The 12,772-nt window shown below is 44.3% G+C and overlaps 1 protein-coding gene across 1 annotated transcript in view; it reads left to right on the plus strand.

Annotated features, from left to right (window-relative positions):
• The window catches only part of bcr (BCR activator of RhoGEF and GTPase), an 84,091-nt gene that overhangs the window by 40,137 nt on the left and 31,182 nt on the right, over positions 1–12,772 (plus strand). Inside the window, exon 2 of the mRNA XM_076758428.1 lies at positions 7,448–7,632. Within this exon, the coding sequence (XP_076614543.1) occupies positions 7,448–7,632 (185 nt within the window). The remainder of the gene's footprint in view (positions 1–7,447; positions 7,633–12,772) is intronic.

Here is a 12,772-nt window from a genome sequence, read left to right on the forward strand (position 1 = left end):
CATGGACTTTGCAGCTGTCTCTATGATTGGTTGTGTAATTATATTTGTCTTTATTTTCTACTGTAACCATATTTATTTTTGTGTTTGGGTCACTTCCCTTTGTGTGTATCTGCTACCTGCCTGCCTGCCTGTCAGTGTGTCTTCCTCTCACTGTCTCTTTCCATCTGTCTCGCTTTTAATCAAATCATTTCCATGTTTCCCTGTGTGTCTACTTTCCCATTTTTCATGCCCAACTTATGACAGTGATGCAGCATCTGCTGGCAGCAAACTCCAGTCCGCATCATAAGGATGGGGCTCATGAACCACAGAGTTCAAATATCTTAAGTGCTGAAACAATTAATGGATTAGTCAATGAAGACTAATCCATTAATTGTGGAAGACTAAGAAGAATCGCTGTGGAGCCATGGATAGTTTAGTGAAGTTTGACTGTAAGCTGATGCACCTTCGAAAAAAAACGAACTACTATAAAAGATTGAGGATAATGAAACGTGATTGGTACAACACTTGTGATGGTACAGTGTCAGTATCCTGCAGAATTTAGCACATATAGAATATAAATGTCAGACATTCTGCTTCATTGTTAAAACCCGGCGCCTTCGTTAGCCACGATGCAACTCAACTGACGAAAGTTCTGCTAGAGATTCAGGTGTGTAATGCTAGTAGCTAATCTAGCCTTGAGCTGTTAGCTTCTAGGCTATGGAGCAGGCTACAGAAATCTCGTAAGCTCACGTCTTTCTGAGTCCACACCCCCAGATTTTTGTCATTTTCACACTTGTAGTCCCTAACCCAAACCCACCTCCAGTCAGTGCTGACTCAAGCGACATCACTTGAGGCACAGCTCTCTCTGGAGCCACTTAAAGTCTTAATACAGCATAGTGGTCCTTCCCAAGACCTGCGCACGTACTTTGATGTGTGAAACTGTTTGAGTTGCCCTTTGAGCATCTTTAATTCAACATTTAATATTTATTTTTGGCTTTTATCTGATTTCGTGTTCCACCTGCAGACAAAGTGCCCATAACCCTCAGACAAAGCAGCTGTTTTGGATCGCAGTCGGCGGCATATTAAGCAGCCACGGGCTATGCTGCAGGTGGAACGAGCTCATCAATGCCGGCATATCTGACATTGTTTCTTTCTCTGTGGCGGAGGTTTATGACAGTTTAGGAAAACACACAAAACCACACAAACATTTAAACATATGAAAAAGCTCAGAGCACAAACTGTAGCGTTGTGAAGCCGCACAGTAAACACCACACCACTGCACACACACACACACACACACATACACACACACACACACACACACACACACACACATTCCTCTGTTCTCTCTTCCTCCACTGGTATGATTTCAGACCGTGCCCTTTCCTATGTTGACTTTCTCTATGCCTCTCATCCCTCCATCCTGAGACAAAGGGATGATTACACCACTGCAGGGGGCGCTGTTTGTTTTTAAAGGCACAGCGTCTCCGACTTGGCGGTCGTCCCAGCGTTATAACTGCTGCCGCCGCCGGGTCGTTTCCACAGAGATTATCAACGCTGAGGCAAGGAGATTACCTCCAGGAAACAAATTGGCCTATTATGATTTCTCAACTCGAGTAATGTTAATAATACCAGGAAGCAGGAACAAGGAGTTCACCAGCAGATAGATGTCAGGCGGCTGCGATATAGGTGAAATAGTATTTGTGATAAATTGGCTACAATTGAAAAACAAGATGAGGGAATGTGGGGAATGTGTGGTCCTCTTGCTCTCACTCGAAGGAGCTTTAGAAACACAAAAATAAATGCATGAAATAAAACAAGCTTCCAGGGACACATTGCCTCTGCAGAGATGTTGATTTGTGTAGCCAAACACGCACTTTGCTTGTTTCATGCAATCCAAGACGGTCGTATCTTTTACAGCAATTCTGTGAAGAGCGCCTTTAGGATTCATCTTGCGAGAATCATTTTGCCTCCAAATCTAGTTACGCTGAACGGCTTCTGTGAGGGATGCAAAGTGCCCGCTGTGACCTCAAAGAATGCCTCTCTAAACAGTCTCCATAATTGGAATAGAAAAGAAAGCAGAAAGGAGCCCCGCCTCTGGATTTCCACGCCTAACGTGCACATATTGAGGACTTTAAGAACACAGCCTCCTGCCACTGCGTCTGCCCTCTAATAGCGACAAGATAGCGACATTTATCAAATTAACTGCTGTCAAGTGCCTGTGCCGTCGCGGGAGGATTACGGGAGTGACGCTGTGTTCAAGTTCATTTGACGGCGTGTCTGCCCCCCCAGCGGTGGCGTAGCTGAGGCTTCACTTTAATTTCCACAGCTTTCCACTTTCACTCGTCTACCAGCCCCCTCTCGTCTGTGTTAAATCATCTCAAAACTGGATATTTAGACCATGTAGGAACTCAGGGGAAGGGGTCCCCTCTCTATTTCTTTACCTCTCCTTGCGGCGACTCCCACCCCAGTTCCCTTTCCATTGTAGTTTACAGTACAGTCGTGCATGTGTATTTGAGGCCATTTTTGAGGGGCAGTGAGGAAAATTTCTTACTTAGGAGACAGCGGTGCATCTTGTTTATCTCCAGTATCCAGACCGGGCCTCTTCAATAAGCTTAGCCCTCCCAAATCCACTGTGCCCTACTAGCACACTGAATATGAATCAGATTTAGGGGTGGGAGGAGCTGGAGGAAGCCATTAAAAAGGCACCATTCAATCTCTGATTACATTCAAATCAAATAGCTGTATTCAGAGGGCTCTGAGTGCTGTAGCGTAACATTAGGATCCTACGGGACTGGGTGGGGCTTTAAGGTAACCGTGTGAATGGATCTGTCGGGGTAATACTGGCAGTGTTAGGATGACAGGCCTCCTCCCAGAGGCCAATAAAGGCGTCAGCAGCCGGGGCAGATTTATGACGGCCGTGCTGAGTGGAAAGGGTGATGGGGGATGGAGAGGCAGCTCTCACCATGGAGGATATCTTATGCCTCCTTTGAGAGTCGCTCCTTCTCTCTCTCTCTCCAGTTTCATGGCTCTTCCTCTGTCACATTGTCTTTGTCTTCTCTCTCTTTATTGTTGTTTATCATTTTCTTTCATATTACTCTAGTTTCCGTAATTGTTTCTGTTAAAAGAAGCTCTTTTCCTCATTTTTGACTTCCACCCCTCCTTTCCCGCGGCACCGCACGGAGCATTGAACAGCTTCAGGCAACAATTGTTTCCTTTGTCTGTTGGCCACGGCTCTCTTTAGTGCAGTTAAACTCAGACAAGCCTTTTAATTCCTTCTATTTGTAAGAATGAGTGAGGCAGAGAGAGGGTTAGTTCATTCAGCTATTGCACTTCAGCACTGCAACAGTATGAGTTGACTTGGTATCCATTATGGCTGACAGGCGCAGTCAAAGAAAAGGGCAGGGAGTGGAGGTGTGAGAGTAAGCTATGGATTGCATGAGACAATGAATGAAGAGTGACACAGCGCGTTGAGTGGCTTCTCCAAGTGACGTCTCAGTACAATACGGCACCTACTGTCTGTGGTAGTGCTAAAAACAAGCTGTAAACTTACAACAGCTAATGAGGCGCTGACAGATTTACAGGACAGAGACTCTCTTTGCAGGTCTCGTAGTGATGGGTGTCATTTAAAAACTTTCAATACTGTTGGCAGTTCCACAGCCGGGTGTCACAAGAAATAATACTTCTTTGATAGCTTGCTTTGAGGAATAAAGTAGTGTTTTCTTTCATTTAAAATACATATTTTGACATTTTGGCAAATGGATTTTTTGCTTTCATACTAAGAGAAACACTTTTGTTGTGGTTTAACATGTTAAATAATGACTTTCGAAATGTTTGTAGGCAGAATGTGGCCAGAGCGAAGCTGTGTCCAGTCTTTATGCTTAACAAAGCTAACCACATCCTTGGTCGAACTGAGCTATATCAATCTACATGCAAATATGCAAATTTCCACAAATGTTGAATTCATCTTCAACAAAAGTCCTCTTGATTTAAAAAACAAAACAAAACAGCGAAACAAGTTTTTCTGAATATAATGCAGTCTAAAATTGATCAATATTTAGACATTTAGTGCCAACTTTCAGTAACTGGCAGTTTTCAGTGATCTGGGAACATTTCAGTCTGCACCACAAACGCATTGAGGTTCAATACCAAGCCATGTCATGTTCTCAGAGAGTTGCACACAAAATACGCAAACAGATGCACAATCCACTCTTTTCAAATTATATCAGGCCCCAAAAAATCCCCTGATCGTGCATCATATACAGCACACAGATGCTGTAATGATTTAACAGCTTGGTATTTGAAGCCCGATGAAGTCTTCTATTATATAGGACGACCCATCAACAGATTGGTGTCACATGACACCCTGATACCCTGATACCCCTGCCCTGCCTGTGGTATTGTTTTGGAAAGACCCATGTGTTGCCATGGCAGCGGAGCACCAGATATTCCCAGTGTGACTGTAGTTTTCCACCTGCAGCAGGAAAAAGACCTGTTCCCCTCCCAAACACTGTTTCCATGTAAACATTTTACAGGAATGTGTGTGTGTATGTGTATGTGTGTGTGTGTGTGTGTGTGTGTGCTTTATTTCTGTGGTTTAAAGCAGAGTTTGGTTGTTTTATTTTGCCAATAGCTCCAGGAAGAAATCAATAGATGGACTGTTTTTTTTGGGAGAATGATATAAGGCATTACTCTGTGTGTGTGTGTGTGTGTGTGTGTGTGTGTGTGTGTATCTGCACCTGCTCTGTAGGCATATCTGTATGTGCTTGCATTTCTGTCATATTCGCTGTTTATTCTTTTCCTGAGGGAGGGAGTCGTTTGGGAAACAAGACAGGAGGGAAAAGTCAGGCAGCTCAGAGCAGGAAGAGGAAGAAGCTCGCCTGTGAGCAGCATGAGGATGAAGAGACCAGCTGTGGAGGCCACAAATCAGCACAAGCGATCTGTTCACAAGAAGGAGAGAAAGAAGAGATGGCGAAAGACAAAGAGGGAGGCGGTTAGAGATGCGCGGCGATGCAGGGGCATGCAAACAAAAGAGTGTGAGAGGACAGACAGAGAAAAATTGACTTAAGGCAACGTTACAATCTGCATCTGGGCCAAGATGAGGTCAGACGTGGACAGACTGAAGCCTGGTGTTTGACGACCACAGGCTATAGTGACCCATTAACCGACTTGTAAAGCTCAATCCCCCCCTCATTGGAAACTGCTGGTCATGCACACACACACACACACGTTCTACATGTGCATAAATCCATTACAGGTGATATGCGTAAGCAGCAGTCTGGCAATGATCTCAACCATTATGATGTATTAGTGATTCTTTTATGAAACTGGAGCTGTTTGCTGTGTTACTCTTGTGTGCTTTTGCACTTCAGAGACATACGTTCCCCCAGAAGACACACTGTTTAGTCAGAGCTGCGGTGGTTCCTTTGGCATTTCACATATCCTCATTTTTCTACAGTTTATCATTATTATTCATGATTGTGGTTTTTATGTCTCTGACTGTGCCCTCTTTTAGCCAAGAGGTGGTTGCGGCCTAAAAATGGCTGTTTGGATGCTTAATATTTTTGGCCTCGGGGCTGTGTGGGCACTGAAGACATTCCACACGCACATATGTGTACACACACGCACCCTCAGTGTGTTTCTTGGGGCAACGCTTTTCCAAAGCAAGGTGGGAGATTAAAACAAGGCAGCTCGAGAACATGAGAACAGAGAGGTGTGGCTGGGAAACAGACATTTACCAGGATGGCACTCACTCATCTCCACACCTTCACAAACAGTAAACAGCTCTAAAACTGCATTTCTTTTTGTTAGTACATGAAAGTTTGTGTTGTTAACGAGCCCTAAAAAGGTTTGATGTGGTAACTCAGTAATGCTAACTGGCATGAATACAGAAAGCTGCACCCTGCTACATCCTGAATGTGTATGTGTGTGCTTTGTAAATACATAACATTTAACCTAGAATGATGCTTCAGTGTATGTTAGCCATTACACAGCAAGTTAGAAAAGGATGCGACAAAACAACAGACTGAAGGGGAAGATGAAGGATGGTGTTAATAAACAAAGAATGGAAAATGTGAAATATATAAATAACAGCATATGTGCACAAGTTTCAAAATAAGAGCAGTGGCACATACTAAGGCTAAAAATGAATGAAGAATGTGTAGTACACGGCTCGGTTTGGTTTGCTGCGAGGTTTGGCATTGTGGGAAGAGACTGTTTGCACACAAACACACACACACACACACACACACACACACACACACACAGGGCCTCTATGTTGGTCTTTGCCTGGCAGGATGCCGCTGGTCGAAGCAGGCTTGGTGGGCAGCACCCGCCCACAGGCAGCAACGAGTACGCGCAGCGAGCAGTGGGTGGGCTGAAGGTCAGACGGGCCCTGGACACACTGGCATTGTTCTTTCTATCATTTTTCCCCCCCTCGCTCTGTGACTTTAAGAGCATATGTCTGTGGATGTTCCGGTGTGAGCCAAACATTCATAAAACACAATCAAAGGGAGATTGTAGACGCACAAAGAAGGACTCAGAAGAAGCTGCAGAAGGCCCAGAACCTGTGTGATCTGGAGTGCGCTGTGTTTGTGTTCGACTGCGGAAAGTGCCGTGGCATGTTATTAGTGTGAGTCAGCACCGAGGAGGCCCGGCCAGCTCTCTGAGAAGTGCGGCTCTGTTGAATGTAGGAGTGGGAGGAGATGAGCAAAAGGTCTTCAGTGACATTCAGAGATGATGTCTTCCCCTCAGCTGTTGCACACCAGATTCCCCGAACCGCTGACTGTACTCGCTCCCCCTGGAAGCTGAACAATTTTAACTCCGTAAAACATGATTAGCGGAAGCCGCAACTTGCACATCAATGAAACACGTCACCTCACTGAGCGTGACATTGTAAAGCAAGTCATTTGTAGTCAAATTGTGGTTTCTGACCTTTGTTTCTTGTTCTGTCCGTCTCTCCCACCTCTCCTTGTAAAGGGCAGCACACATAATCAAAGGCAAAACCACTCCGTGCTGCCTGGCAGCGCTTTTATTTTCCCTCGGAGAAAGTGATAGCGCCCACCGCAGAAGCAGGTCAGAGGGAGGTTGCTGAAAATTTCTCTGGGGATGCTGCACTCTTGTGTTCAAATTATTTGAACCTTGACCCAGTTTGGAGTTGGCCTCTTCAAGTGCTTCGTCTCGGAGCTTTATGTTTTTGTATGAATGCAGGAACAAAGATTCGGGAGGGGGGAACTCATTTTGTGTGCCCCAGTTTCGAGACCAGCATTAATTAGTGTTGAAAATGAACTCGTCTCTAACAGCCCTCCGTGAGCATGGGGCCAACTAACAAATGCAAGACACGAATCCACCCAGTGTGCGTAGTAAAAGCACGGGTAGTGTGATTTTGGCCAGATTGAAGCTTCCTTTAGTTATGTTTTATAAAACACGTCAAATGATGGCACTAACTTCTTGTTTTGTTCCGTCGCAGATGGTCATTTCACCGGGACCCCTCCCACGTACGGCTACGATGCAGACCGCGCAGAGGAGCAGCGGAGGCACCACGACATCCTGCCGTACATCGATGACTCGCCATCGTCTTCACCGCACCTCAGCTCCAAGAGCCGCAGCAGTCGGGACACCCTCTCCTCTGGATCGTTAGAGTCCTCCAAGTCGGTCAGTATGCCGTCCAGCGCAGTGCATCATCTCCTGCTGTTGGCCATCGCCAAGTTTTCTTTTTTCTCAGCTGCAGAAATGGACTCAAAACAATCTTCATGTTGAGGATTTTTCTTTTCCTACTCACACAAAGCATAATATCACATGAATATACAGCTTTAAAAACACCGGCGCCAATAGGTGCAACACTTATACCCTTTGACCTCAATGCAGCGCAGGAAGTGGGCTAATCTATTCTTAGAGCAATCCCGCTCCATCAAACTCTGTCAATTGATGAGGAATCAAATCCGCTGTTTGAGAGGATTGATAAAGGACAATATCGCCATGCCTCGTAACCCCAGAGGCAGCCATCCAGCGAAGAAACTCATCCCCCCTTAAGAGTCTGGCTTTTTTCTCATCCAGGGTATTAGGCAGAATTACCTATCACCTCCATCACCCCATCACTGCCTTCATCCTCTTACCCTCCCTCCTTTGCTTTTTCTTGTCTGCGGAGAGAAAACCAGTGATCTATGACGTCTGGTGCTCTTCAAAGGTTACCATGGAGAGGGCACACATAACACACACACACACACACACACAACCCCAGTGTCAGCAGATGAAAATGAACATGGATGCTCCAACCACAGTCTATTCTGGGCTACATCTTTTCTCTTTTCTCTTAATTATTGATATTTTTTCTCTTTATTATTTAGAATTTTCTTTAATTGTCATTGCCACAGTTACACATTTTTTGCTCCAATAGTTTTGCAGATATGAGGTGAACGTAGAGCCATATGTTTGATTAGGACAGTGAGGTATTATGGGAGAATGTAATAGGCTAATACTGCCTCTCTCCACTGTGCCCTTGGAGGAAGTAATCGCATCAGTGGTCATGCAGCGGGATCAGTTACTCCGCCCCCTCAATCTTTGCTTAGTGTCTGAGCTGGTGAGCGAGCGAGCCTGTCAATGTGATTGATGGCTTGAACCTGCCAATAAATGATGAGTCCCTTGACTGCATCCAACCTTTGACCTGCGAGCTCGGAACTCTCGCAGATTTTAATTTATACGCATGCACACACAGATGCTTTCTTCTGAGTGCACAGTGTACACATCCCCTTCTCTCGGAGCAGAATGAGAAATCTATGGCAGACGAGATCGGAGACGATTTGCTGAGTAAACTGACGTGTTTTAGGTGTGTGTTTATGGTTGGCACAGGCAACGTCTGATGGTCAGTTCAATATTATTCAGCCAAACAATGCATTGTCCACACAGCCAGACAGGCTTTCAATAACTGCCATTAAAGTGGAGTTACCGTCGTCCTTGGTTTGCCCTTGGACAGCAAATATCATCCCAGTCCGCTTCTCTAATTGATGAGTCAGAGCCCAGATGGGCTCTGATTGGCTCAGTGGAAGCTGATGGTTGTGTGAGGTCACTGTGATGAGTCATCACCATCAGCAATATTGATGATTTAATTTTCCACAGTGGCTTTTGTTGTCTCATAATCTTCACTCTGCACTGAAGAGGGAAAAAGTAGGGGGCGGTGGGGGGGTTGGGGGTTAGTCAGCTGAACTACGAGGTTTTTAATGGTTTTTAACAATTTTGCAAAAGCACTCATCACCAATCCTCGTGCACTGTGTGACACATACAAGGCGGTCACTCAAGAAGGGCCATAGCTCACTTCATTAGCTTTTCTTTCCAAGTGAAACATCTTGTTTTAGCTATTTTTATTGCCTTTATTTGTTCATAATAGAGATGATGACAAGAAATGAGGGAGAAAGAGAGATGGTGAATGACCTGCAATAATGATACTTGACCACAAGGGTGACATCTTCAGTCAGACACTGAGGGGATCAAGTCTTGGACATCGAGTTACTCAAAATAGAAATGCTCTGACAGTCAGACCCCGACTGAAAGCTACGGCCTGCTGTGCCACTTACATAAATGCCGACACCACTCTCTTAATTTAAAGATGGACTGATTGTTTCAGCTGCTGTGTGATGCTGTGTGACAGCTGAATGACAGTATCGCAGGATTCAGACATCAATCTAACACATTTCACACCTGCCTGAGTCACATCAGTAGCTATATTTGATGGACGTGTCAGTAGCTTGTGTTACAGATGTGATACCATAGAAAAGTAAATGAAGCAAAGTATATGAAAAGTTGGTTTGTGAGGCTTTTGTGCTCCCTGCACTTTTCATTATGGACCAATTTCTGCGTTGAAAGGTGGAGCGAAGCACCAGGGAGAGCTCCACTCACTGTAAAAATAACTTAACTGATCTTATAATAGCTACATCCCTGGCCTGTACTGTATATCTTATATTCTCCACTCCCTCTGACGCTTCATGTTAAGTTCTGCTCTGTGACATTAAAATACCAGTTCTGAGGACTGTTTTCAGTTCTCTCACTGTGAATCCCTAATTTATATTAAAACAATTCCTCGTTTTCTTTCCTCCTGCATCTTGTCTGACATCACACCCTGAGGCCATGACCTGATGAGGAGGTCATCTCTTTTCCTGCTTAGCCAGCACTAAGTTTCTAGATGACCAACCTCAGTGGATTAGGAGGCTTGGAAAGATACAAATCTCCCTTTTTATGATCTATCACATCTGGCACAAACATTCACTGATTGCACAGCTTGTTTCGTCGCAATTAAAGTCAAGGCGTTATGCGGCATTGCCAGCATCCTATGCAAAAAAAACCCCTGCAGACACCAACTCTGTCAATGTTTATCACATCTGGCTGAAGTGCATCTTAAATTACCAGAAGTAATTTTGCATTTTCTCCCGCAGCACAGGATAATTCTAAGACAGCTCCATTACGCAGCAGACGTGTGGAGATAGGAAGCAATCACATTAGACATTTCAGAAAGCGAGGGGTGGCAGAACGGGATGCTAAACAGATTAGAATATGAAAAATGAAAGTTGAAAAGGGTTAATAAAGTGTGGAACAGGGCACGCATTGCCGCTCACTCCTCTCCTCCCAAACCTGGCTCTGGATGTTTGCATGAGTCTCCTACACTCCATGGGAAAGAGCGAAAGAGAGATGGAGAATAATGTTATTACAGTCACTGCTGCTCAGTTTCCATCTGCGCCTCCTGAGCTACATCAGCGCGCTTGTCAAATAAACACTGTTTGTATTGATTCACTCGTATCTCCCACGAACATTATCCGTGCATAAACAAATCAGAAGCAGATCTGAATTTCTAAATCAGGTTAGGCAGAGCCGTCGCTGAGGGCTGTTGTGCGAGCTGAACGGGTTTAAGTGTGGGTTCAACTGCGAGATGTTTGCTTTCCTTGACTCGCGCAGAGCGTGAAAACCTGCACACACCGACCCCAAGCAGGGAGAATGTGTTTTCTTTTTACTTTTTTTTGATTGCCACAAAATGCAAGCAGACACCCTTTTAGTCTGAACCCAGAGACGGGCTCATTAGTTGCCACGGCGATGAATAAAAGATGATATGTCTGGAGATGTGGGTACTTCCTTGGGGAGTCGTCTGGGGTCTGAAACGATGAATAAACACTTTATGGCTCTCATCTCCCCTCTGCTCGTTCACTCACATGGCTGAATGTTAAAGTTTTCCTCCTTGTGATTTGCTTTGAATGATCTCGATGCTTCAAATGGACCCTCATGTTTCTCATGTTCTTTTACCAGCGGGCATATCCTGTGAGGGGAAAGTTGCACAGCTCATGCCGATACTTGTAGCTCAGCAATGATTCATTCATTTTTCATTAATTCACGAAAATTCAGGGGGCTCCATCGCTGCCCCAGGCTTTCCCTTTTGAGCCAGCAAAGTCAGACAGATTCAAAGCCGCTGCAGTGCAGTGTAATCCATTCAAGAGCAATCATAAATCATAATTACATTACTTATTTACCTCCAATACCCTTGTATTTGCACCCTTATTATGGAAAGAGAAAACTTTTCAGCTTTGGTTGTCAGAGAGTCTGTACATAATGAGCAAGTCGAGCTTTTTCAGGGGAAACTGATATTGTTATGTACAGAACAGATCCCCAGACAGCTCCGTGCGATGCATAATACATGTCTGTCAGAATCAATTCCTTCATCCTTCACCTACGAAAGAGACAAAGAGAGAGAGAAAATATACAGTGGTAGTATTAACTATTAAAGAAATGATAAGCAGTCAGATGAAGAGGAGGAGAATAAGCATACACTTCAAATTTTTTCCACACTGTATCAATAGATGCAGTCGGACTGCAACGATCAGTCGATTAATTAATTAGTAGAATGACAGACAGATTATTTCAGTTTCATCATTTTCGAGCAAAAACCCCACCTGTTCCCTGGTTCTAGCACATCATTTATGAGGATTTGCTGCCTGTCCCTGTTTTATGAGACAAAACTGGGCATGTGGAGACATTTTTCACAATTTTCTGACATTTTATAGACCAAATAATTACTCATGAAAACAATCCACAGGTTCATTTATAGTGCAGGGAGGTTTCAGTCCTAAATAACATCATCTTTTCCTCATTCGAAGCCTTTACACAATGACATCCTCTGTGTTAGCGGCTAAGAGGCTGGAGCAAAGTACAGCGTAGGGTCTTCTTCAGATTGATTAAATTAAATGAAAATTTTCAGTGTGCAAGATGTGCTTGTGGCCCTTAAATGGTGTTTTTGGCTAACAGGCTAATGAATAGTCTCGCCCTGCAGTAACTGTGCTGATAATGGACTCCTATATAATGGAGTCCACAGTAATCCTGCAGCGTTTCATAATCTTCTACCCCATAACAGTCCCCTTAGACCTGTGCTAGCATCTGCTTATGCAGTGGCCATGGAAACAGGTTTCAGGCCCATTTACCCCATCATTTAAATACATGCATGTACACCCACAGACATCCAGGGTCTCACAGTACATGCTCAAATACAGATATGCAGGAATACTGTACATCCTTTTAGCATGCATATTTATACGTGTGTGTCAATTCTGCTCTGTAGATATATTTAGGTGTAGAAGTGGCTTACCAGACAGTGACAAAAATAAAATGTGGCTTTAGGAATGCTTGTTAGACGAACCAAACCATTTTAAGACACTACCGAGGGCTCAGGCAAACTGTAATAGGCATTTTTCACTATGTTCTGACATTTTAATGACTGAACAATTGATTAATTAACCTGAAAGATAATCAGTAGGTTAAACCT

This window comes from Chaetodon auriga, chromosome 19, assembly GCF_051107435.1.
Source record: "Chaetodon auriga isolate fChaAug3 chromosome 19, fChaAug3.hap1, whole genome shotgun sequence".
NCBI lineage: Eukaryota > Metazoa > Chordata > Actinopteri > Chaetodontiformes > Chaetodontidae > Chaetodon > Chaetodon auriga.